Genomic DNA, 27,938 nt, shown 5'->3' on the forward strand with positions numbered 1-27,938 from the left:
TATAATTCACCCCTTTCTGTGCCAAAGTTAGATTTAATCTTGAATAGTGAAGATCGTCCTTTCTCCTAGTATTGTAGTTATGCGCACTGCTATTACTTTTGAATTGGGTTTGGTTGTTAATAACAAATTTCATAAGAGAGTATATATACTGAGAAGCTACTGTGAATATCCCTAGATCCTTAAATAAATGTCTGCAGGATGATCTTGGGTGGACTCCAGCTATTATTCTGATTACACGCTTTTGTGCAATAAATACTTTATTCCTCAGTGATGAATTACCCCAAAATATGATGCCATATGCAAGCAATGAGTGAAAATAGGCGTAGTAAGCTAATTTACTAAGATGTTTATCACCAAAATTTGCAATGACCCTTATTGCATAAGTAGCTGAACTCAAACGTTTCAGCAGATCATCAATGTGTTTCTTCCAATTTAATCTCTCATCAATGGACATACCTAAAAATTTGGAATATTCTACCTTAGCTATATGCTTCTGATTAAGGTCTATATTTATTAATGGCGTCATACCATTCACTGTATGTACTGTGTCTTATCAAAATTCAGTGAGAGTCCGTTTACAAGGAACCACTTAGTAATTTTCTGAAAGACAGTATTGACAATTTCATCAGTTAATTCTTGTTTCTCAGGTGTGATTACTATACTTGTATCATCAGCGAAGAGAACTAACTTTGCCTCTTCATGAATATAGAATGGCAAGTCATTAATATATAATAAGAACAACAAAGGACCCAAGACTGACTCTTGTGGAACCCCATTCTTGATAGTTCCCCAGTTTGAGGAATGTGCTGATCTTTGCATGTTACGAGAACTACTTATTTCAACTTTCTGCACTCTTCCAGTTAGGTACGAATTAAACCATTTGTGCACTGTCCCATTCATGCCACAATACTTGAGCTTGTCTAGCAGAATTTCATGATTTACACAATCAAAAGCCTTTGAGAGATCACAAAAAATCCCAATGGGTGGTGTTCGGTTATTCAGATCATTCAAAATTTGACTGGTGAAAGCATATATGGCATTTTCTGTTGAAAAACCTTTCTGGAAACCAAACTGACATTTTGTTAGTACTTCATTTTTACAGATATGTGAAGCTACTCTTGAATACATTACTTTCTCAAAAATTTTGGATAAAGCTGTTAGAAGGGAGATTGGACGGTAATTGTTGACATCAGATCTATCCCCCTTTTTATGCAAAGGTATAACAATAGCATATTTCAGTCTATGAGGGAAAATGCCCTGTTCCAGAGAGCTATTACACAGGTGGCTGAGAATCTTACTTATCTGTTGAGAACAAGCTTTTAGTATTTTGCTGGAAATGCCATCAATTCCATGTGAGTTTTTGCTTTTAAGCAAGTTTATTATTTTCCTAATTTCAGAGGGAGAAGTGGGTGAGATTTCAATTGTATCAAATTGCATAGGTATGGCCTCTTCCATTAACAGCCTAGCATCTTCTAATGAACACCTGGATCCTACTATATCCACAACATTTAGAAAATGATTGTTAAAAATATTTTCAACTTCTGACTTTTTGTTCATAAAGTTTTCATTCAATTTGATGGTAATATTGTCTTCCTCTGCTCTTGATTGACCTGTTTCTCTTTTAATAATATTCCAAATTGTTTTAATTTACTATCAGAGTTACTGATTTCAGACATGATACACATACTCCTGGATTTTTTAATAACTTTTCTTAATATAACACAGTAGTTTTTATAATTTTTGATAGTTTCTGGGTCACTACTCTTTCTTGCTGTCAGATACATTTCCCTTTTCCGGTTACAAGATATTTTTATACCCTTAGTAAGCCATGGTTTGTTACAAGGTTTCTTACGAGTATATTTAACTATTTTCTTGGGGAAGCAGTTTTCAAATGCATTTACAAAAATGTCGTGAAATAAATTATATTTTAAATTGGCATCAGGTTCACGGTACACCTCATCCCAGTCTAACTGCTGTAGGCTTTCCCTGAAATTTGCAATTGTTAAATCATTGATTGAACGTACTACTTTGGAGGACTGTTTAGTATTGCTGAATGGAGCTATGTCATATATTGTAACTAGCTGTGCACCATGATCAGAAAGACCATTCTCAACAGGCTGAGCATTTATCTGGTTAAACTTATCTTGGTCTATAAAGAAGTTATCTATCAGTGAGCTGCTATCCTTTACCACCCGAGTAGGAAAATCAATAACGGGTGTCAAATTGAAAGAACCGAGTAATACTTCAAGGTCATTTTTCCTATTACCCCCTTTCAGAGAATCTACATTGAAGTCCCCACAAATAATAATTTGCTTCCCCCTGTCTGACAGATAGCACAACAAGGAGTCCAAATTTTTCAGAAATAGATGAAAATTTCCTGATGGGGACCTATATACAGTTACAATTATAAATGTGCCTTTATTTAATTTAAGCTCACAGGCACATGCTTCTATATGTTTCTCTACACAAAACTTTTTTGTTTCTATACTTTTTGCACAATGATAACTTTTGACATATATGGCAACTCCTCCTTTCTCCACATTTTCTCTCATTACATGTGCAGAGAGCTTATAACCACTTACATTTACCTTATCCATATCAGTAACAATGTGATGCTCAGACAGGCATAGTATATCTATTTCATTCTCAGCTTCTAAATCTTCTAAACAAACCAGAAGCTCGTCTGCTTTATTCTTTAAACTCCCAATATTTTGATGAAATATACTTACATTATTTTTAATTATACTTTTATGAGAACCTTTCCTTATTCTAACATTTGCAGTACTCTCCTGTCTGAGTTTCTCATTGTGCTTAGGCCTAGTTCCTATACCAGTGGTCACATGGTGTTCAGAGAGGCAGATTATGTCAATTGGGTTGGGTGACTTTAATTCATCAATGCAATTACCTAGGACTGAGATAAACTTGGTGGAGATAAAATTTCTGGTGATTGGTGAAAATTTATAATTGATAGCTGTGATTGGTGATCCAATGTGCTAGAATTGTGCTGTTTAATTTCTTTCCTAAATTGAAGATTTGTTTCAATCCTGACCTCTCGTAGAACTTGACATCTTTCTGTCTTACCTATCCTAAAAAAGGTGCTGCTCCAACACCTGTAACCACTGGTATTTTACCATTCATGGCAGTGCCTCCCCCCCTTAAATTTCCTGCTATTACCCCAGCCAGTTTCCCCTTCCCTTTCCTGTTGAGATGTAGGCCGTGCCTGGTATAGTCCCACCTACTGAGACAATCAACAGGAACCACACCAATATGAGCCCCCGCACCCGACCCAAGCAGCCGTTCCAACTCCAAATTAACTCTCCCAACAGAAGAGTTCAAATGAGGCCGGTCATGGCGTCTCAGGACAGATACAAATTCAACATTGGTGTGTCTCGATGCCGACGCAATCTTTACCAGGTCACACTCTATACTGTACCCAGGATCTCTGTCGATGCTGTTCCCTGGCCCTCCCACAATAACCACGGTGTCTTCCCTGGTAAATCCTTTACAGAGTGAACCTAAATCCTCTGTCACCTGATCCAGACTAGCACTTGGTTTGAAAAAATTTGTGACCTGGTATTCTGGTCCTAATTCCTCCTGCAGAAGTTGGCCTACACCTCTGGCATGAGAACTGCCTAACAACAAAACTTTCTTCCTTTTCGATGACTTTCCTACATTCTTTTTCAATTTCCTATTGAAAGTTTGTTGTGTCCTGTCTACACCTACCTCTGCTTGAGGCTCATCAGTTTCTAACTGAAGCAACAGGTCAAACTTATTTTTGACATTCACCACAAAACTGTCAGACTTAGTTCTAGGCCTGTTCCTTCTGCTACCTGTTGCCACTTCCCACCTCTCTTTGCCCTTCTCCCTCCTTAACCTGTCATTACTTATTTTTGGGTGTTCCTGCAGCAAACATTTGATAGTAAGATGTAAGTACCCTATGTACATATTCTTTTCAGCTTGCAAAATCATCGGTGCCACTGCAGTAGGCTTTGTGACCTGAAACAAAAATTATTAAATTAATTTTCATTAATATCCTAGCATATCAATGTTTAAATTGTGTATGTGTTATGATTAAAGTGAGACTAACTGGCTGTGGAAGTTAACTGAATCACTCTATTAAAAATGAACTGACAGAGTAGTTTTAGGTATTAGAAAATTTAGTTATCTTAAGTTCACAAACCTTCATTATTTCAAATCATGTTTCTGTGGATAAAATAGGTAGCTGCTGTATTGTTAACCTTTGAAGAGTTACTAAGATTCGAAATTAATTTTTTGGGGACTATCAGTTATGTTTACGATGGTGGTCTTTAAAAACATGTTTTACCGGTTTCATTGCGTACCTCATTTTCAAACATTCTTATGCTTTTTATAATGCAAAACATATTTCATTAATGTGTATGATAAGTGAACCATATGTTTCAGGGTTTACTAGTCAGTGTTTGTTAAGGCCACTAAAAACATGGATTGTTCTACTCCTATACTCACTGACACACACCAATAGAAGCATTATTAAGCATTAGAATTAGGCATACTGTGAATTTAAGGTAGACAATCATCGAGTTACTGAAAGACATGGCTAGTCCAATACCCACCAAAAATTTGTTTATGGGAATTAGAAAGAAGGCTGACCATTCCTAGGTCAGTGCTTAAGTGATACACAGAACAGGCCTTTATTGTAGAAGTTGGCAACAACAATTCTAGGCTGTCAAATCAACATTCAGAATTGTTCAGAAAAGTGGAAAAACAGTGTCTGACCATAATACCTCTGCACATGATTTTCATTATGGCCGAAAAACTGGAAGAATTCTCGCATCTTGTAAAGGTACTTTGACTTCTGCGCCTCTGCCAATACAAAGATATAATTTACGATCGCGCACGCAGAAGAGCGCTGCGCCAGCGACCGATTTTTATAAATAATTTTGTTCGTCTTTTTACTTTTGCATAGGTTTTTTTGTTTTTAACAACTAATTGATGAGACACTCTCTCTTGTCTTCATACGAAAGACGTGTATTTTTCGGCGATGTGTTGAATGTGCTTTTTGGGTGGAAATTAAAATTACATTACAAAGCGAGGTTGTTTCAATAGTGATTCGAGGTGGTTATCCCCAAATTTGTAAATTGATCATGACAGTGAAGAAGTTTTCAACAGACGGAGAAAAGTGAAAGACGGGTCACCCTACAAGAGAAATTAGGAGGACAGCCATGAAGACTATATTGTAATTAATACTGCGTATCTAACAAGATTATAAGGTAAATTTCGATTAGTTTTCTGATGCTATTTCCGTACAGTCGCTTTTTGTACTGTTGCCGACCCGGTCTGCCATGCACAGTCAAATTACAGCACGATCTCAATCAATAATACGAAGTCCGCCTTATCCGTAACTGAAACCACCAAAATTCAAGACATCGATCAGATTTTCTATTTTATATTTTTCACAGCAGAGCCCCGAGGATAAAGATAACACTACAATCTGGATTTGCTAAGGAGAATGGAAAATCTGTACCAAAGAACTGGGAAAGAGAGAACGTAGCTTTACTGGGGTGGCTCGAGGCATTCATTAAACTAAACAAGACTTTCATAACAGAGAAGTGTATGAATGGCTACTAACTGTACAGATGCAGATGTGAAAGTGTTAGATAACAAGGTTTTCCTTCAAGAAAAATACAAGTTTTAATTGCAAAACATGTGCCATCTGGATGAGACAGCAGCAACTACTGTGCAGTGGCTACTGAAAGTGTTGTATCAGTCTGGCTACAGAATAGTTGAACAATCTACGTCTACTGGAAGTTGTTCACTTGTGACAATGGTTGGAATAACTACCGACATTGTTAGTGTTTCCTAAGGTACACTTTAATGATGACATTCGCACAGTGTCCCCCAGTGTGTAGGTGGAGCCACAGTCTCACTTTGGATGAATAGTGAACTGTTTTTGACAGTCCTGCATAACTCAAACATCAAAAGACCACAAAAGACACCCTAAAGTCTCAATTCTGAAAATTACAAAAGCTGTAGAAGTGTACCAGCAGTATCGTACACAAAAGACAATGGTATTATTTTACTTACTCTGATACTACAAACAGGCCAAACTGCATCATATTGATCTAGAGATTGTTTCTTTCAAGAAATTATATAATGCAGCACCTTTTTCTTATAGCAAGCACAGAGTTACCTGTCACAGCCTGTGATGTCGATGGACTTCCGGGGTTGAGCATTACCCCTTGCCATCACTAACAGAAATATATGTGTCAGTTTAAGGCTTGTGGTAGTCAACAACTGAACACAGATATTGTTGTACATGAAGATTATCAGCCAGTTCATTTGACTAATTGACATTTGCCAACTTGTTTACGCAAAGAATGTATTTGCCGCCTACTTCCACTGTTGATTTTGACAAGATCATAACTGCAGATGTGAACATTCCTCAGCCTTTGAAGATGTCAAGGCCAATGGCAAAAGAAGTAAGGCAATATCTCCAGAAGTAGTTGTTCTTATCGCAAAGCCTCTCTTCCAGGAATAGTAGGAATAATGAAAATTAAATTATTGATTCTGACATACACTCCCATAAAAAGCAGTTTTAATGAAGAAGCTAGATTAACAGAACAAAAAGAAGCTGATAACATGTAATAGGCTTATAGGAAAATAGTCTAACAGTGAAAGTAACAAAAATTTAGAGAGAAAAGTATCCGACTTTGAAGAATCCTAAGAGGTTAAAGGGTCTGATCTGTTACCTAAGACATCTTATTTGCAGCAGTGAGTCTTTCTTCAAATGAAGATAGCGTAGTGTATTCTCCTGGAAATTTTGTGACTGTCAGTGGCAAAAAATGTACCAACTTTCTGACATGATGTTGCAAAATTTTTTTCAGATCCTAAAAGATGCGGTGTATGTGTTATTTTACTCTTGCCTAAGAGTCATCAGGTACCTTTCTCTGGTCGTTCAGCAGATACTTGCAGTCTCATTTGTGTAATGTGTAGCTGGAGCCAGACCAAACAAATACTGCTCATGACATCCTCCTTTCATCACCTAGTGTTGTACGAAAGTGTCTATTTCTGCTTACAAACAAAATGATTTTTAAGCCGAAATTTCACGTGCTTATTTGATAGAATAGTCCCGAATTAGCCTAGTGCGAAATTTATTTTATCAATACAAATTAAGGGGGGACAGTAAAACACTAAGTATAACCAGTACTCTAACAGCAACGGCATCAATTGTCCCATGCTGACTGCTAGCACCGTGCAACAGCACTGCTGTTCAGTGGCTCCTGGACTACTGGTTGTTCTTTTGTGTTTTACTGTCCCCATTAATTCGTAGCAATAAAACAAATATGGCACTAGACTAATCTGGGACTACACGATCGTATGAAAACTTCAAAAATTATTTTATTTGTAACTGGGATCGATCCGACACTTTCCATCGACACTGGTCATCGTGTAAAAGACTTGGTGGGCCACATTTGTTTTGTTTGGGCTGACTCCAGCTACACATTGCAAAAAATGAAATTGCAAATATATGCTGAAAGACCAGAGAAAATTTGCCTTACACCTCTTAGAAGTGACATTCGATATGTGACTGGAACAGTGAAATTTAACCAAACACGTAAAGGGAAGTTTTGTAAAATAGTGTGATGTAGTCTTAGCTATTTATGAACCATTTAGAGGCTGTTGGGTTTCTACGATTCTCGTATAAATTATTGTTTGTATCTCATGATACTGTATTACGTAGGGTGCAGCTATTGGCTGCTTTGATGTGATCTTGTTTCTGAATGTGTAACAGTTAATGATGATGATCATTAATCTCTTGCATGGGGTTAAGTGGATCACTTGCATCTATGTTATGTTTTGGTCTCTGTTTTTGTTAATATTTAAATTAGGCTCTTAATATATTTTTGAAATGTTCCTTACACAGTAGCCAGATCAGTGACGTGATAAACATTTACTTGTCAGGGAAAAAAAATGCAAAAAAATTAAAATGTAAAGAATGATCCTATTAAACTAACATTACTCCATGTTACAACTGTAATACATTTAAAACTTACTGCAATATATTCATTCAGAAATGTTACATCTTCCGGTCGAAGGCGTACTAGCCCGATGCTGTCCACGAGGACATCTATATAGTGCATCTAGGCCGCACTTGTCTGTTGCAGACACCAGACAGTGTTAAATGTCTTATGTGCTGTTACGTCTTGTAGCAGTAGGAGTCATAAGCAACTTATGGATCATTGTGTGGATGGAATAGACAATTCTTTGTTTATTCCATAAAGCATGGCAGTGTGCTCTTGCTACATTCTTAAAATGAGGATTGTCCTCTGCTTTTTGGCTATCCTGCAATGACTATGAATGTAAGCATGTAAAACATAACAAGACTGTTGGCAAAAAAAGAAAGAAACAATTTATGATGAAGAGAATTCCTGTTTACCTTTAGTGCTAATAGGTTAAGGGTATGCGCAGCACACCGCTGATGTGACGGCAAGTTATACTGGAATTCATTCACACCTTCATCAAGAATGGTGCTACTTGAATGAGCTCCATCTCGTTTGGCTTATCAGATGCCTGAACTTCACCTTCACCAGGTTTCATTCCATATAATTTCATTCCATATAACCTTAAAAGAGATAATTGGAAAGATGATATTTGAAAAAGTAACACAGAACTGATACGTTGGAAAACTCGAACAAAAAATACATTACATTACCTTAGGTGAAAGCTTTGTTGAAATTGCTGCCATTTTGTGTTACACAAGGCACCACTTTCTTATGAATATTAAAATCGTGATATATACCCTAGATCCCAGCAACCAGAACATCGTGTGAATGGCATCCCACAAGCCTCTCTATAGCAAGCATAGCAGATGTCTACCTGGTGTCTGATTGTCGAGCAAGTGCATGGTAACCCCCGAGAAAAGTCGTCCTAAACTGTGTCTGGCAATCTGCTGTGGTTGTAACTCTGTCAGCTCTTGATAACCCTTCTATTAGTTACATTTTTTTGGTTATTGTACCTTTCCTTCAGTTGTGCAGAAACAATCTTTCTACACATCACTGTCCTATTTGCTGCCAAACCTTTTATTAAAATTATGAACGACTCTTCTTTTACCACTGAAAAGAGCTGAACAGAATAGCAGACAAAATCTAAAATAAATTTTTCGACAGTGCTTTGGCTGGTAGTGTTGTTTGTGAAGGAAAGTGTAGATTGTTTTTCCTTTGCACCCGTACTTTCAGTTCAAAGATCACGCTCTCTTCTCTTCGCTTGCTGCAAGGAGTTTTCCATTTCAGTTAACTTTGTTGGATGAATCCTCAGCAATGGAAACAAAGATTGTGCGATTTTTTGTAAAATAGTTGTATTTTGCAATTTGTTGTATTTGCACCATTTACAGTTACATTGTTTTCTTAGGTTAGTGAAGTATTTGTGGAAAACTGTGGTGCCACTTAGCAATGGAATGTACATGTGTTTCAATGTGTAACTTTAATATTACACAATACATTTTCAGATCGTAATTGCTCACCTGTATATGCTTCCTTAAGTTTGACACCATAATCCAGGCATACTTCAAAAATTTATTTCTTGGACAAAGCTTACATTTTATAGTCATATTTTCTTTGCTTTGTGCACCATTTGACCCAACATAATTCCTTACGTAAGGAAACAGCAATACTCTCACCTCACACTCACTGTTTTCTACGTCACTGGACATGCTGTATATCAGAGCAAGAAACATATCTCGACTTCCCTCCTGTCACACAGCTTTTACAATGAACGAATGAAGATCGCACCAAGAATATAGAGGTGACATGTCTTTCGCCAGCTGCTAGACATGTTCAAAAGAGGGTGACTTATGACTGTTACAAAGTAATGATTCCAATGTTGTAACAACTGCTGTTCTATTGGAATATGTAAATTACAGGTACAAATTACATTTTCTAAAATGTATTGTTTACAAGGAAAAATTACATCATCATCATCATTTAAGACTGATTATGCCCTTCAGCATTCAGTCTGGAGCATAGCCCCCCTTATACAGTTCCTCCATGATCCCCTATTAAGTGCTAACATTGGTGCCTCTTCTGATGTTAAATCTATTACTTCAAAATCATTCTTAACCGAATCCAGGTACCTTCTCCTCGGTCTGCCCTGACTACTCCTACCCTCTACTGCTGAATCCATGAGTCCATGGGTAACCTTGCTTCTCCCATGCGTGTAACATGACCCCACCATCTAAGCCTGTTCGCCCTGACTGCTACATCTATAGAGTTCATTCCCAGTTTTTCTTTGATTTCCTCATTGTGGACACCCTCCTGCCATTGTTCCCATCTACTAGTACCTGCAATCATCCTAGCTACTTTCATATCCGTAACCTCAACCTTGTTGATAAGGTAACCTGAATCCACCCAGCTTTCGCTCCCGTACAACAAAGTTGGTCGAAAGATTGAACGGTGCACAGATAACTTAGTCTTGGTACTGACTTCCTTTTTGCAGAAGAGAGTAGATCGTAGCTGAGCGCTCACTGCATTAGCTTTGCTACACCTCGCTTCCAGTTCTTTCACTATGTTGCCATCCTGTGAGAATATGCATCTTAAGTACTTGAAACCGTCCACCTGTTCTAACTTTGTTCCTCCTATTTGGCACTCAATCCGTTTATATTTCTTTCCCACTTTACTTTCGTTTTGGAGATGCTAATCTTCATACCATAGTCCTTACATTTCTGATCTAGCTCTGAAATATTACTTTGCAAACTTTCAATCGAATCTGCCATCACAACTAAGTCATCCACATATGCAAGACTGCTTATTTTGTGTTCACATATCTTAATCTCACCCAGCCAGTCTATTGTTTTCAACATATGATCCATAAATAATATGAACGACAGTGGAGACAGGTTGCAGCCATGTCTTACCCCTGAAACTACTCTGAACCATGAACTCAATTTACCGTCAACTCTAACTGCTGCCTGACTATCCATGTAAAGACCTTTAATTGCTTGCAAAAGTTTGCCTCCTGTGCCATAATCTTGTAGAACAGACAATAACTTCCTCCTAGGAACCCGGTCATATGCCTTTTCTAGATCAATAAAGCATAGATACAATTCCCTGTTCCACTCATAACACTTCTCCATTATTTGCCGTAAGCTAAAGATCTGGTCCTGACAACCTCTAAGAGGCCTAAACCCACACTGATTTTCATCCAATTGGTCCTCAACTAATACTTGCACTTTCCTTTCAACAATACCTGAGAAGATTTTACCCACAACGCTGATTAAAGAGATACCTCTGTAGCTGTTACAATCTTTTCTGTTTCCATGTTTAAAGATTGGTGTGATTACTGCTTTTGTCCAGTCTGATGGAACCTGTCTCGACTCCCAGGCCATTTCAATTATCCTGTGTAGCCATTTAAGACCTGACATTCCACTGTATTTGATGAGTTCCGACTTAATTTCATCCACCCCAGCCGCTTTATTGCACTGCAATCTATTGACCATTTTTTCCACATCCTCAAATGTGATCCTATTCCCATCATCATTCCTATCCCATTCTACCTCGAAATCTGAAACATTACTGATAGCATTTTCACCTACATTGAGCAACTCTTCAAAATATTCCCTCCATCTGCCCAAGGCATCCACAGGATTCACCAGCAGTTTTCCTGACCCGTCCAAATACTTGTCATTTCCTTCTTGCCTCCCTTTCAAAGACTGCTAATTACACTCCAGAATGGTTTTCCAGCAGCTTGACCCATAGTCTCCAACCTGTTTCCAAAGTCTTCCCACGATTTCTTCTTGGATGCTGCAATTATCTGTTTGGCTTTGTTTCTTTCTTCAACATAACTTTCTCTGTCTACCTGGGTTCAGGTATGTAGCCATTTTTGATACGCCTTCTTTTTCCTTTTACAGGCTGCCTTGACTGTATCATTCCACCAAGCTGTTTGCTTCATCCTACTTTTACACACTACTGTTCCAAGACATTCTTTAGCCACTTCTAGTACTGTGTCCCTGTACCTTGTCCATTCCTTTTCCAATGACTGTAATTGACTACATTCAACTAACTGGTACCTTTCTGAGATCGCTGTTATGTACTTGTGCCTGATTTCCTTACCCTGAAGTTTCTCCACTCTTATCCTCCTACATATGGCCCTGACCTCTTGCACTTTCGGCCTCACAATCCCAATTTCACTGCAGATTAAATAATGATCAGTGTCATCAAAGAATCCCCTGAATACACGTGTGTCCCTCACAGACTTCCTGAATTCCTGATCTGTTATTATATAGTCAATGACAGATCTGGTTCCCCTGCCTTCCCAAGTATACCGGTGAATGTTCTTATGTTTAAAAAAGGAGTTTGTGATTACTAAGCCCATTCTGGCACAGAAATCCAAGAGTTGTTTCCCGTTCATGTTGGCCTCCGTATCCTCTCCAAATTTACCCATAACCTTTTCATACCCTTCTGTTCGATTTCCAATCCTGGCGTTAAAATCACCCATGAGCAGAACACTGTCCTTGTCCTTTACTCTAACAACTACATCACTGAGTGCCTCATAAAAACTATCCATCTTATCTTGATCTGTCCCTTCACAATGCGAATATACTGACACAATCCTAATTTTCTTGCTAGACACTGTCAAATCTATCCACATCAGTCGTTCGTTTACATACCTTATTGCAACTACGCTGGGTTCCATTTCTTTCCTGATGTAAAGCCCTACACCCCATTGTGCTATTCCTGCTTTGACTCCTGACAGGTAGACCTTGTATTCTCACACTTCCTCTTCTTTCTCACCCCTTACCCGAATGTCACTAACAGCTAAAACTTCCAGCCCCATCTTACTTGCAGCCTCTGCCAGCTCTACCTTCTTCCCAGAGTAGCCCCCATTGATATTAATAGCTCCCCATCTCATTACCATTTGTTTGCCAAGTCGTATCTTAGGAGTCCCTGGTTTGTCAGTTAGAGGTGGGACTCCGTCACCTCCAAAGGTCCGAAGCATTTTGCTCTGATTGTTGCCAGCATCATATTTAAAGTACCAGGGAAGCAGGTTGCTAGCCTTACTTGCCCCGAGTCCCATTGGGTTTTACCCCTAACGGCTGAGGGACTAACCGGTGGATTTGGTAGTCTTTGCCGTATGAGCACAAAGGTGACCACGACTCAGAATATGTCCGAGATGCCCAGCCTTATTCCAAAGTAACTGGTATCCCGACTGTCGGGAACACTTACTTGGCCACTCATACGTTGCCCGTGGTTCATGAACTAGGACATGACTACAGGAACCCACACCATGAACCACCAAAAAAAAAAAAATTACATGAAAAGTAATTGTTACATGTAATCCAATTCCTTTTGCTCAATTACTTATTATTATTATTATTTTGAGCTTTTCCTCATTACAGAGGCTTATCTCCAACATAATAATTTACCTGGAAATGACAATACAAACAATAAACGTTCTTAAACTATACTCTCAAAATATTTCTCCATGTGTTTCGATCTTGCGTGTCCTCTTCCTCTGCGCCCATTCTCCTCATTGTGTGCTGTACATTTTGGAGCCAGGTGGTCACAGGTCGTCCTCTTCTTCTTCTCCCCTCCGGTTCCCACTCCAGTATCAATTTTGGTATTCTGGCTTCCTCCATTCGTCGTACATGCCCGTACCACTGTAATTTCTTCCTATCCATTACGTCATATATTCTTTCTTTTATTTCCATTCTCCTTATTACTTCGGTGTTCCTTATCTTTTCTTTCCTGGAGATTCTTGCTGATCTTCTCCAAAAGTCCATCTCTAGAGCTTGTAATTTTTTAATGTGCTTCATGTTAATTGTCCAGGTCTCCGTTCCATACAGAACCACACTCTCTAATATGGATTTGTATATTAATTTTTTTGTTCTGCTCATTACATTCCTGCTCCATAAGACTGAGTTAAGCATCCCAATGACCCTCCGTCCGCTACTAATTCTTTTATTGATTTCTGACTCTGATTTTCCCTCGATTTCTAAAATGGATCCCAAATAACAGAAAGTGTTTATCTTTTTGATTTTCTTTCCTTCAATGTATAGCTCATCTGAATCATTAGTCAAGTATTCTGTTTTTTGGTAATTAATCTTCAAACCCCAAGTTTTGTATGCTACTGCTAGTTGATTGCACATATAGTTAGCATCCTCCCCATCTTGTGCTACGACTACTTGATCATCAGCAAATAATAAATGATGTAGGTAAACTCCATCTCTTATTTCTAATCCCATACTATTACATTTACGAGACCATGTTCTAAGGCTAATATCTATATAGATTTTAAATAATGATGGTGACATGGGACAGCCCTGTAAAAGGCCTTTGCTTGTTCTAAATTTCTGTGAAAGTTTATTACCAACTTTCACTTGGCAAATGTTATCTTTATACATCTGTTGTATTATTTTAATCAAGGAAGGGTTTATGTTTGCCATATGTAGTGCTCTCCAAAGTAATTTTCTTGGAACAGTATCATACGCTTTTTCTAGATCTATGAAAATTAATCCTATACTTTTTGATTTTTCCCTATGTTTCTCCAAAATCTATCGTAATGTGAAAATATGGTCTACACATGATCTCCCAGCCGTGAATCCACAATGTTCTTCTTGGGTTCTAAAATTTTTTTCCAGTTTGTTTTTAATTACTTTCGCAAAAATTCTCATTAATGTGTTTGTAACACAAATTCCTCGATAGTTTGAACAAATTTTGCGATCCCCTTTCTTAAATATTGTATTAATGTAACCTAGCTTCATTTCGTTGGGTATTGAATCTCCATGTATCATTTTGTTGAAGAGCTGTGTTATCAGTTTCACAATTTTGTCACCACCATATTTCAGACACTCCAGATTGATATTGCCTGGTCCCGGTGATTTACCATTCTTTCCTGTTCTCAATGCCTGAAGTACTTCACTTTCTAAAATATGGATCTCATCATCTTCATGTCCTTCATCTTCCCCTGTTCCTTCTTCTAGATATTCTTCTCTGTCCTCATTTAATAATTTTTGGAAATACTCTTCCCATTCCTTTTGTGTTATCAGTTGGAGATTAGTTTTGCTTTTTGTATCCTGTCGAAGCCCTTTCAATACTGACCATGCTTCTTTTGCTCTCCCAAATCCTAATTTGCTATTCATCTTGGCACATGTTCTTTCCCATGCTTCATTTTTTGCCATCCTTATTTTTTTCGTCACTTCATTCTTCTTTTCCTTGTATATTGACCTTGTTTCTTCTGATTTATCATTCAACCACTGAAGGAACGCATTTCGTTTTTCTCTAATGAGGACCTCTAGTTCCTCTGACCACCACTCTGCTGCACGGTTGTGGTTGCTGTCTTTTTTACCCAACACCTCTGTTGCTATGATTTTCACATTAGCTTTTATATAGTCATATATTTCCTCTGTACTTCCTTCAAATGATTCAACCAGTTTCCTTTCCATCCTGGCCGCAAAGAGTGTTCTGATACTTTCGTCTTGTAGGCTGTCAATATTAAAAGGTAAATTTTCATCTTTCTCAGTCTGGTTCGTTTTATTTATGTTACTTGTATCACTCCTTGCATTCTTCCATGGCCAGAAAGACTTCATTTTAACTAGATAGTGGTCTGATCCACACTGGGCTCCTCTATAAGATCTGACGTCTACTGCCTTGAAACTACTTGTTTGCCTAATGATAATATAATCTATTATAGAACGAAGTTCTTTGGTGTTCTGTTGCCAAGAATATTTATGAATGTCCTTATGTTTGAAAAATGTGTTGGTAATTTTTAGATCAAATTGTTCACAAATTTCAATCAATCGTTCTCCATTGTCATTATATTCGTCCTCTCCATGTTTTCCTACTATTCTACAATATTCTCTTATTCCTACCCTTCCATTCAGATCTCCCATGATAATCAGTTCCTTTCTTCTTGGGATTTTTTCAATAGTCTCCCTGAGGGTGTCCCAAAATGTATCTTTCTCCTTATCTTTTGTGTCGTTCGTGGGTGCATATACGCCAATAATCACAACTTCCCTAGCAAATAATGTCATTTCAACAGTTATTATACGTTGATTGATGAATGTCCAATTTGTGATTCTTTCTTTCCATGATTTTTTTATCATAATGGAGACTCCTGCTTTGGCTCTTACTGCTTTTGATACCCCACTCCAGATATGTACATAATTATCCAGTTCTTCTTCTCCTTGGCCTTTCTTCTTTGTTTCAGAGAGTACGACAACATCCATGTTGAACATGTCAAGTTCTGTGGGGAGTAAATTTATTTTAGTGGAAATACCTTGCACATTCCAGCATCCAAACATAATTTTCCGTTTCTCATTGCCAGTTCGTCGTCCAAAGTTCCAATTTTTCCGAGGCATATTATTAGGTTTTTTAGCATTTTTATGTTTTTATGTGAGTGAGGAGCTGGCCCACTGCACAACCCCCAACCTGGAGGACCAGGTAATTTTTACTCAAGGTTTTCTTCCTTTAGCCTTTGATAAGCCAATATCATACTACAAGGCAGCAGTTGCTAGTTTTGGTCCACCCCGGGTATTTTATTTCCCCGGTACCCACCATATCTGGTGAGCATTCCCCTATCCGCCACCTGGGGAGGCGCCCAATGGGAGACCAGCAAACTCCACACGGGGCTCAATTACTTACCATCACTGATCTTGACACATATTCCATTTCTAAGAATTCACATATTTTTTACAAAATCTATGTTTTATGAGTAAATTGTTGTCTTAGCAGACTTAATGTTACGTAGTGACTGAATGGAAGTACAAATAAACAAAGTTTCAGCTCGAACAGAGCTGCAGCCTTTCATAAGAAAGAGGATGTTGAGCTTTCCTGCTGTATGGCATAAATTTTTTCAGATGTTCAACAGTGAGTAACATATGCCGTAGAAAAGAACACAATAACAAATGTACAATTACAAAAAAAGTTATTTTGTAAGAAGTACCTCAGTGGGAAGATTTATCACATAGTCCTGTTCGAAAACCTACTTTTAAATGTTGAAATGTACCAGTGTTGTACATTTACATAATTTGAAATTTAATTCAGTTGGCTAGTGTAAAAACCACAGCCGAAGTTCAAAATTTGGGTACACGGGCAATATTGGAATGGTGAATTGACACTCTAACTAAACAATGTATGTGACTAAGTGATTTACATAAAACTTGTCCATGTATCCATTAAAACTTGTGCATCACAAAAGCATGGTCGAAACTGACAAACAGTTCACACACACTTACTTTACACTCATTAAAAAAAGTGTCAAATTTGAACTCAACAGAGTGACTTAAATATCGCATTTTAAATAATTTTTCAGTAATGTGTAGAATTTTTTTTTAAACTGTTGGTTTTATGTTCTTTATGAAGTAACAATCAAAGTCTCATTCATTTAATGAATTTAGTGAAGACATAAACATTGGATTTGCCAATGTTAACAATGATGTTACAAATCGATAATCATTATGATGCACAGTTACATAAAGTTTATTATGTTATTCGTGTTGTGTATTAAAATATGTATTTCTACATGACTTTAATTCAAAAGATGTAATGATAACTGTCTGTATTAAATACAGTACTTTATAGAGGTAAAGCTTTTTGTACAGAAAGATCATGAAATTTAGATGCTGTAATTTACATACATACAATGGTCACAAATTTTAGGACGGAGTAATTACTCTAACATATTTTCCAATTGAATTTTGATCGTATAACAGTTATTACTAACATAAATGTTAATATGTATCGATATATGAAACTGTAAGTTATCTGTAAAGAACGGAAGCAGAACACGATGTGGGCACTGTAATCTCACATCGACGTGGTATTGACATATTCGAAATACGTGTTCCCATTCTGCTGCATTACGGTGTGTCTGTCGGCTCTAAATGGAATTCGGTCATCCACAGGTACGTATTGGCCTGTCTTACTGCCTCCTCGTTACTCTGCAGTACACAGAAAGTGTTTAGATTCGAGTACCAAATTACATACGCTACTTTCGTTTTACAATTACAGGCTAGGAGTGCGGCCGAGTGGAGGCCCGAGTATAAAGGACAGGCTGGGTACGAGAGGTGCCGTAGCCGTCGCTGCTGCCGCATCGGCGTCTGACGAGCCGGTGAGCAGGCCGGGCGCGAGGAATCCCACAGCTGCAGCCAGAGAGCCCCGTCCCGGCGGTGGCAAGGTGACGGACAGGTTGGGGCCGAGGCCCACCGGCAGTGGGACTGCCATTGCCCCAGAAGGGTCAGTCACGAAGTCCACCGCCACTGCGGAGAGCGGCGGACTGCCGACCAGACTGAGGGTCGCAGACAGGCTGGGCACGAGGAGGGGTGACGCGGCAAGGGAGGCCGGTACGTCCAGGAAGAGAGCAGCAGAGGGAGGCAGAGACTCTCTGCCTGAGGTGAGTCTGCCCGCTGCCGTCAAACTGTCGTGTCGGAATCTCGTCCTCCCGTCATTCTTACCACGGGGGCAACTGCGACTTAATCTGTGGTGGCTAATTGTACTTAAAGAGACGATTGGTACTCGGTACGGTAACTACGGTCTGTGTGTTTACGATACGAAATCCCGTGCACGAAATTCCGCATTTTCCACACGGGCATGTAACAGATCATTTTTAGTGACAAATTCTCACTTGTGTAGCCTTCGTAGATTGACTGCTTCGGGCTTCTTCTCAGAACACTTTTATTTAAATTTTTATGAGAGGAGACTTCAGAATTATTCATCGTGAGATAAAATATGCAGTTTAATAAAAAGTGATTAACAAGTAGTAAAGTGACGTGCACAATCTGGCTTACCTTCTCTCCTATTAAACGCGTTTCATTGTGACATTTCCAAGCACGGGACAAGTAGGTGTATATTGTATATCGCATCCTGTCGCGTCATTGGCAGACGGGAAATTAGCCGATTGAGTGGACAGTCCCCTTCCACGAGAGAGAGAAAATGGCTGGCGGAGAACGTCCGCACCGATAACTGTTCCGTAATGTGCTCACCGAGCTGGGTTACCTATCCTTTTCAGTGTTAATATTAAAATTGAAAATTGTTTATGGGTTCTATCACAGGACAGTCACCTCACACGAGGTTGATGGAGATAGATTTTTTTCGCACATTCCAGTTTGAGGCGCGTTTGGTGGCCAGTAACTACGTCTACTTCCATTTAGGTACACAGCGAGCCATCGTGAGATGCACAGCATAGGGGTTCCTCGTGTCACTGCCAGTAATTCGCTTTCAAATTCCACTCACAAATGAAGTGAAGGAAAAATGACTGACTGTGCTCCCATATGTACCACAGTTGCTCTTATCCCGTCTTTGTGGCGCCACGTGAGACTGGCAACAGGACTGTTCTGCAGCCTGTCGTATATGCCGGTTCTGTAAACTTCCTAGATAGTGCTACACGAAAAGGACTTTTTTGTCACCGTCAGGGATTCCTGTCGAAGGTCTCAGTGTACCCGTAATAATCCAGCATCGATCGAACCTACCGGAAATAGACCTAGGAACACACCTTCCTTCGATCGTGCCTCGCTTATCTCGAGAGTACCCGACACCTGACAGCTGATAGACTAGTCAGTACCCAGTGCACTGTAGCCAGTGGCCTGTAGCCATCAACCGACAGTGAGTAGGCAGTAGCTGGTTGCTGAGTATGCTCCACTGGTACCTGACTGAGTCCCAGCTATCCGGAGACTACCGTACGTTGCTGGTTTACCTGAGCTCCAATTCATCCTCCCATCCTGACATCCTCCTGGGCTTACCTTACACCCGCTCTCTCTTTCTAGGATTCTATACCTCAGTTGATAAAAACAGAACCCTTATAGGATCACATTGTTGTCTGTCAGACTGTTATAAACCCATTTTCCCCAGGAATGGGTAGATGTGTCAAGTTGAAACTAATGGCCCCTTGGTATGTAAACTATTGAAGCTTCTCAGTCAGTACAATCAAAAGATACGGCCATTTATCACACATACTTTAATACTCAAAAACTCACTCATCAGTACCTGTATGATACACCGCATTGACCTGAAATCTTGAAACAATTTTTTTGCTGTATTTTTTATTACATCTTGTTATTTATTACATCTCATTTATTTTCTGTATTGCTTTTATTTTTTCATCTTTGTTTCCCTCCGTTTCCTCTTTTTCTCAGTTGCACTGTTCATTTTTTACCCTTTAGTCTATCCCAACCTTGCACTCCGTTCCCAACACCTCCGGGCGGTACCCTTCGATGTACTGCCTCCAGTCTACTCCTCCGGACACCTCCCTCTCGGTCTCTGTCTGTCCTCGTACTCACTGCAGGTGGGTCACTCACTTCGGGATATGACGTATCCACCCTTCCGCAACCTGTCACTCTCTCCTCCCAGGCGGAGGACCTGTAGTTCAAAAGCCGTATAGTCTGTCACGTTTACTGTCTTATCGGCAATACTGCAGTTTTTGCATCACAGTGGCAAGTATTGTCTCATATTTTATAGGGTGACTATAACTGTATTTTGTTCCTTCAGCTGCAGACTGCACGTGACGTACCAGTTTTTTTAAGCATTACCTTCGGGTCGGGAGACAAAATCTCGAGCACTACTTGTGGAAAGAAGTGAAACTGGGGAACAATATTCCTAGGTTTCTCCACAGCTACTTCCTTCCTGAGAGAGGGGACAGGGTCAGTTTGAAAGGAGAAACAGGTTGTTCACACCCCATATGAAGAGAATTTCTGCCCTCCCCCATTCCCCCTCCCTCCTCTCCCTCCATCGTCCTAATTACATCTGCCCCTCCTTTCTAGGTGCCCACTTTGTATCCTCTCTTCCCTCGGGAAGGAACTGGAGAGGTAGTTACAGAAGCAGTGCGTGCAGCTAGAAGCGTGCCAGGGAACTGCACTGTTGTCAGTTCCAGCATTTTCTGCTCCGCATGGGAAGAAAGGTGTCCCCCATAAATTGTCTGTCACTAGTTTACGTAGAATTTGTCCCTTACTGTCATTGTCAGCCACAATAACTTGAAACAGACGGAATAAAAATCCACTAAACACCTCACTACAATCACATTTGGCACTTACACTGTCTGCGACGTTCTCGTCGGAAAATATGTGACGTCACGTGCACAGGAGCAGCCTAAACTCGCCTGCCTCCGTTAGTGGCTGCGACTTTGTCTCCCAGAGAGAAGTGGCTCAGCTTTCTGTTTCATCTGTCTCATTATAGTTTAACAGTTCTCCCAGTCGAATTTTCCCTCTCACGTTACGGTGTCCAGTCGTCGGACCAAATACCGGTGCGATGCATCTCTCCGCACTGGTCTGCACCCTGCACCCTCTTACCACTTTATTTCAGACAGTTCTAGACTGTCATTGGCTGTACTATTTATCATCCACATTTAAGTTCCTTACTACTACAATCCAAACACTTTCAGAAAAAGAGTTCTTAATATTTAAATTTGTTTTATATCTTGACATACCTCTCTTCCTCAGAAAGCTTTTTCTTCTATTGCCAGTCCACATTTGGCATCCTCTCTGCTTTAACAATCATCATTTATTTTACTCCCCAAGTAGCAAAACTTGTGCATTACTTTCTGTGTTCCACTTCTATCTCCCTCCCACCCCGTCTCTACTCCCCCCCCCCCCCCCCCCCTCCCCAACTCCACTGTGTCACCTGACTTAAACTTATCTACATACCATTACAGTCATTTTACTTTTATTGGTGTGTCTTAGCATCTTCAATGCAACTGATCGAAGTGCGCAAGAAGAAGTTGCGTCACGGTTCGAGGGTACTGAATAGTAGGCCCTCATAACTTAATATTGTGTGATGACCGTGAAAAAAAGTAAGAGAAGCCCGAAACCTAGCAAGATACGGAAGTTACGGATAGGCTACTGGGCTGTGTTGACAGCCTATTCCTAAAACTTCCATTAGGGAAATAAAGATAAGGGAAACATTCCAGTATGTGGGTAGAACAATCTGTGGCAATTGACACATCAAATTAGTTGTGAGTATATATCAAACAGATAGAAATGTGAGATATAAGAATGGAACACATTAAATAAATTACAACATGTCTTTTGTTGCCAGTCTTACATGTCCCAGTGTTGTATGAAATACGTAAGGGCACGTGATGTCTACCCCGAGATACTACCAATTGAAATGTTTGTCCTTATTACCCGCCATTAATAAATAATGCAAATTCAAACAAAACTCATCCTCAGTTTTGATGGGTGCTTATCTTTTACTTCAATTGTGAAAAATTAGTTACCCCACTTGCATAGATGGGAGCAAACATTTCAGTATTATACTGTCTTTGGCAAAAATACTGTTACTTATCTTTTAAAATAAAATCACATCCAATAGCACACAGAATTTTTAACTTTTGAAAATTGTACACTTTTTCCATGGTGGTGGTCCATTTGATTACATCTGTCAAATAGTACAAAACCAAAGTTCAAAACTGTATGTGAACCAGACGAGACTGACAGTAGTGAGACGTATCGTCACAGCTGCAATGGCATTTACATATTTTAAAGAACGACTGTATTGATTTTACTTTGCTATAAATTCACGTAAAATTCATTTGATCATAAACAGGTAATTTCGTAACAGTCGTCTCCCAACCGACTATCAGTTTTTTGGTTGTTTTTTCCCCCCCCCCCCCCCCCCCCCCCCCCCCCCCCCCCCCCTTGCATTAGTAACATTATAATATTTTATGGAATTTCGTCACTAATATAAATACGGTTTTCTCTTCTTTGTCCTTACCTGCAATTACTGTTAAGTTTCACAATTTTTAAGACTACCCCTCGTTTTTACCATAGTTTTCATATAGCAAAAGCCATAACCAATTTTAGTTTTATAAATAAGCCAAACTTAGTGTAAAAGTTATGAATAAATTTTGCACAAAATTTGCTGAAAAATTTGTGAATTTATATGGTGCCAAACTTTAATTAATTTTTGTTCTTTCGTGTTATACAAATATTGAAGTACCCCATACTTTCTAACTGATGTCATTAACTCGTGTGTATACAGAAAAAAATTTCGAAGCGAGGCCAAACCTCTCAATACTGTCCAAACATATCTGATTAAATACACGTCAAAATGCCAGATTCACAAAAGACGAGGTTACGGAAGGGAAAAAAAAAATCTTGTCTCCGGCAATACACAAATTGGACTATCGGACACTAGGCCCGTTTCCATCTGGAAGAGCCCGGCCCTGTGCCGCGCCTCACCCCCCTCCTCTGCTCTCCCCTCTTCCAGGTAGCGGCAAAAAGACCGGCGGCGGAGGGTCCGGGCAGCCGGCTGGCACGGCGGCTGCGCGAGTTGGCCGAGGGCCCCGGCGGCGGCAGTGCGAGGGTGGCCCACGTGCCTCCCAACAACATCCGGCAGGGTGGCACCGGCACCGGCTCTGGCACCGGCCACGCGGTGAGTACCGACAGGGGAGGGTGGCGTCTCTCGACAGCAGTGACGTCATCTGCCAGGTATACTGCCGACTAGTAGCTTCTCACTCTGGCATCCCACGTGAGCGATCTGACTGAGACTTAACGTGCAGTTACCCGCAATTGAGGTAATTGGGCTACACGAGGCTCGGGCTGCACACGTCTGCTCCTGTGCCTGGTAGCTAATTTGTTGCAAATAATAACCCGTAGCTGTGATCCTGCAGTCAAATAGTCTATGCCTTGGCTAGAATGGTGAATTAACAAAATAAACAGAAATATAAAATAAAAAGCAAATGAATAACTAATGATAAGGGTACAATTCTGACGTCAGTAATTGATGTAGATGTCATCGGAGAACCCTGTCGAACGATATTCGAGAAAGTAAATCTCAGGTATATTGAAAGTGGTCTTATGGTAACCGATTATAATACAGACAAAAAATAACCTTATTAAATGCAGTAAAGTTGTGTCGAGACCATTACGAGAATGGTAGCAGAATTCCCGAAATAGTCGTCAAAGACACCTCAAAATTGAGTCCATTTCGTGATCACAATCTACGAAATATTTGCCTGCTCAAAGTAATTTGAGAGTTCAGTATGACAAATTGCACACTGACGCCCAAGAGATAAAGAATGGAAACTCGTACTCTGTCTGTCTCAATTTCTTAATGCAAAAGGAAAAGTTAAAAGTTCTGACTGGGGCACGTGCAGACCTCACAATAGTTAAAATCCTATTGAAAGTTAAGGTATTTTAGCAGCTGTTCAGTGCCCAGAATGTATCACTCCCACAATGAAATACAGTGGAACCTCGCATAATGAGCATGTCGCATTATGTGCAATCCGTATAACGAATGAAACAAATTTTTAAAAAATGGCTCTCTTGACGAGTGATGTTTCGCATAACGAGCGATGACGATTTACTGTGAATTCACCAACGGTTCGCGCACAGTGGGGGAAATGTTCTACAATATGAACACCTTTCGTTGTCGGCAGCAGTATATGAACAATGTCTTTAGTATGTACTGCAGTCTGGGTTAAGTGCTCTTTCTGCTACAATCGCATTTTTGTAAACTTGTGTACACACTTTTTTTTTTTTTCAAATTTTAATAATCTTCGTAGAAATGACCCCAAAGATAAAGCCGCAAGAAGACAACCATAAGAGGAACAAAATGACCTTAGAAATGAAGCGTAAAATCATTGAACGTGGCACAAGTGTTGCTAATTTAGCACACACATCCAATTGGTCTATATAAACTATTTGCACTATCCTCAAGAACAGGGACAAGATTATGGAAATAGGTGCTTCAAAGGGAGAGACAAGAGTATCCAAACAAAGCTTTCGTATTATGGACGATGTTAAAAGTTTGCTCCTTACACAGATAAACGAAAAGCAATTGCAAGGCAACACTATTAACGAGAACTCATCTGTGAGAAGGCAGGAATGATTTTTGTCAACCTACTTAAGGGACAGGAGGATCAGCAGCAGCTGAAGGAGTATTTAAGGGAAGCCACAGGTGGTTCGAGAAGCTTAAGAGAACAACAGGCATCCCCAACGTTGTGAGGCACGGTGAAGCAGCCAGCTCCAACACGAAGGTTGCAGAGAGCTTTATCAGCAACTTAGAGATGCTTGTAGACTCTGAGGGTTGTGTGCCACAATGGGTTTTTAATTGTGATGAGATGGATCTATTCTGGAGAAAGGTGCCGAAACGTACCTTTATAACGGCAGAGAAGGCATTGCCTGGTCACAAGACCGTCACACTGATGTTCTGTGCCAATGCAACTGGTGATTTGAAAATTAAAACTGCTGCTTGTTTGCCATTCAGAAACTCTACTAGCCTTCAAGAAGTGCAAGTCCAGAAGAGCAGGCTAAATGTGGTGTGGAGGTCCAACAACAAGGTTTGAGTGAAGTGTGATCTTTTTTTTGTGATTGGATCAATGAAGTGTGTGGTCCTTTGATGAAAAAATATTTGCTTGAGAGGAATCTGCCATTCCATGTCTTGCTCGTTGTGGACAACGTTCTTGCCCATTCTTCAGGCCTACGAGACCAATTTCAGTTCATCAGGATCCAGTTTCTGCCTTCCGACACCACTCCTTTACTCCAACCTGTGACCAGCAGATTATTTCTAACTTTAAGAAGCTCTTCACTGAAGCACTCATTGGGCATTGCTCTGTGTTGATTGAATCTACCACTCTCTCTGTGAGTTTTGCAAATATCACTTCAACATCATTGCCTGTGTCAAGATGATTCAAAAGAAATGGGAAGGGGCTACAAAGAGAACTCTCACTTCTTCTCGGGAGAAGCTTTGGCCAGAGTGCGTTGTCAGATGTGACTCTAAGGCATTTGAGTCAGTACCAGCAGAGCCTGTAGTTAACGAGATTGTGTCTGTGGCCGAGAGCATGGGAGTAGATAACAATGATATACGTGAGCTCGTAGAAGATCACAGCCAAGAAAGGAGTTCGGAGGAGGAGACTGAGGCAGTAACGGCAAAGCAGCAATCGTCTGGTGCAATAAGAGGAATGCTGAAAGCATGGGAATCGGTTGCATCGAACATTGAAAATCATCACACCAATAAAGCAGTGGCTGTGCGCGCTACAAATTTATTTGACAACAATGCTGTGTCGCATTTTCGCCAAGTGTTGAAGTGTCAGCAGAAACAAATGACTATAGACAGCTTCCTAGTAAAAAAGGATTAGTTGTGTATTGTGAACAATAAAGTACATAATATTGTATGTATAATTCTCTTTGAATAAATGGCATGAATAAGATAATTTTTTAGTGCTTTCTCTGCACGGAATGCATTATCATGTTTTACATTAAATTATATGCGACAATTTGTTCCACTTAATGAGTGTTTCGCACTTCGATTAAGATTCTGGAACGAATTATGTTCACTATGTGAGATTAAAACTGAAATATTAAAACTGAAGAAAATGCAAAAAGGTGGGAATTTAAGCAGATGGGACCTGGATAAACTGAAAGAACCAGAGGTTGTACAGAGTTTCAGGGAGAGCATAAGGGAACAATTGACAGGAATGGGGGAAAGAAATACAGTAGAATAAGAGTGGGTAGCTTTCAGGGATGAAATAGTGAAGGCAGCAGAGTATCAAATAGTTAAAAAGACAAGGGCTAGTAGAAAACCTTGGGTAACAGAAGAAATATTGAATTTAATTGATGAAAGGAAAAATATAAAAATGCAGTAAATGAAGCAGGCAAAAAGGAATACAAACATCTTAAAAATGAGATTGACAGGAAGTGCAAAATGGCTAAGCAGGGATGGCTAGAGGACAAATGTAAGGATGTAGAGGCTTATCTCACTAGGAGTAAGATAGACTCTGCCTACAGGAAAATTAGAGAGACCTTTGGAGAAAGGAGAACCACTTGCATGAATATCAAGAGCTTTGATGGAAACCCAGTTCTAAGCAAAGAAGGGAAAGCAGAAAGGTGGAAGGAGTATATAGAGGGTCTATACAAGGGCGATGTACTTGAGGACAATATTATGGAAATGGAAGATGAAAGGATGTAGATGAAGATGAAATGGGAGATAAGAAACTGCGTGAAGAGTTTGACAGAGCACTGAAAGACCCGAGTCGAAACAAGGCCCCCGGAGTTGACGACATTCCATTAGAACTACTGATAGCCTTTGGAGAGCCAGTCCTGACAAAACTCTGCCATCTGGTGAGCAAAATGTATGAGACAGGCGAAATACCCTCAGACTTCAGGAAGAATATAATTATTCAAATCCCAAAGAAGGTGGGTGTTGACAGATTTGAAAATTACCGAACAATCAGTTTAATAAGTCACAGCTGCAAAATACTAACGCGAATTCTTTACAGACGAATGGAAAAACTGATAGAAGCCGACCTCGGGCAAGATCAGTTTGGATTCCGTAGAAATGTTGGAACACGTGAGGCAATACTGACCCTACGACTTACCTTAGAAGAAAGATTAAGGAAAGGCAAACCTATGTTCCTAGCATTTGTAGACGTAGAGAAAGCTTTTGACAATGTTGATTGGAATACTCTCTTCCAAATTCTGAAGGTGGCAGGGGTAAAATACAGGGAGCGAAAGGCTATTTACAATTTGTACAGAAACCAGATGGCAGTTATAAGAGTCGAGGGGTATGAAAGGCAAGTGGTGGTTGGGAAATGAGTGAAACAAGGTTGTAGCCTATCCCCGATGTTATTCAATCTGTATATTGAGCAAGCAATAAAGGAAACAAAAGAAAAGTTCAGAGTAGGTATTAAAATTCATGGAGAAGAAATAAAAACTTTGAGGTTTGCCGATGACATTGTAATTCTGGCAGAGACAGGAAAGGACTTGGAAGAGCAGCTGAACGGAATGGACAGTGTCTTGAAAGGAGGGTATAAGATGAACATAAACAAAAGCAAAGCGAGGATAATGGACTGTAGTCGAATTAAGTCGGGTGATGCTGAGGGAATTAGATTAGTAAATGAGACACTTAAAGTAGTAAAGGAGTTTTGCTATTTGGGAAGCAAAATAACTGATGATGGTCAAAGTAGAGAGGATATAAAATGTAGAATGGCAATGGCAGGGAAAGCGTTTCTGAAGAATAGAAATTTGTTAACATTGA

The 27,938-nt window shown here is 39.7% G+C and overlaps 1 protein-coding gene across 3 annotated transcripts in view; it reads left to right on the forward strand.

Annotated features, from left to right (window-relative positions):
- Positions 1-27,938, forward strand: part of LOC126424791 (uncharacterized) — a 147,005-nt gene that overhangs the window by 47,189 nt on the left and 71,878 nt on the right. For all 3 annotated transcript variants that reach the window (XM_050087563.1, XM_050087564.1, XM_050087565.1), the window contains 2 exons: positions 17,982-18,363; positions 23,169-23,333. In XM_050087563.1, coding sequence (XP_049943520.1) covers positions 17,982-18,363; positions 23,169-23,333 — 547 coding nt within the window. The remainder of the gene's footprint in view (positions 1-17,981; positions 18,364-23,168; positions 23,334-27,938) is intronic.

This window comes from Schistocerca serialis, chromosome 10 (assembly GCF_023864345.2).
Source record: "Schistocerca serialis cubense isolate TAMUIC-IGC-003099 chromosome 10, iqSchSeri2.2, whole genome shotgun sequence".
Lineage (NCBI taxonomy): Eukaryota > Metazoa > Arthropoda > Insecta > Orthoptera > Acrididae > Schistocerca > Schistocerca serialis.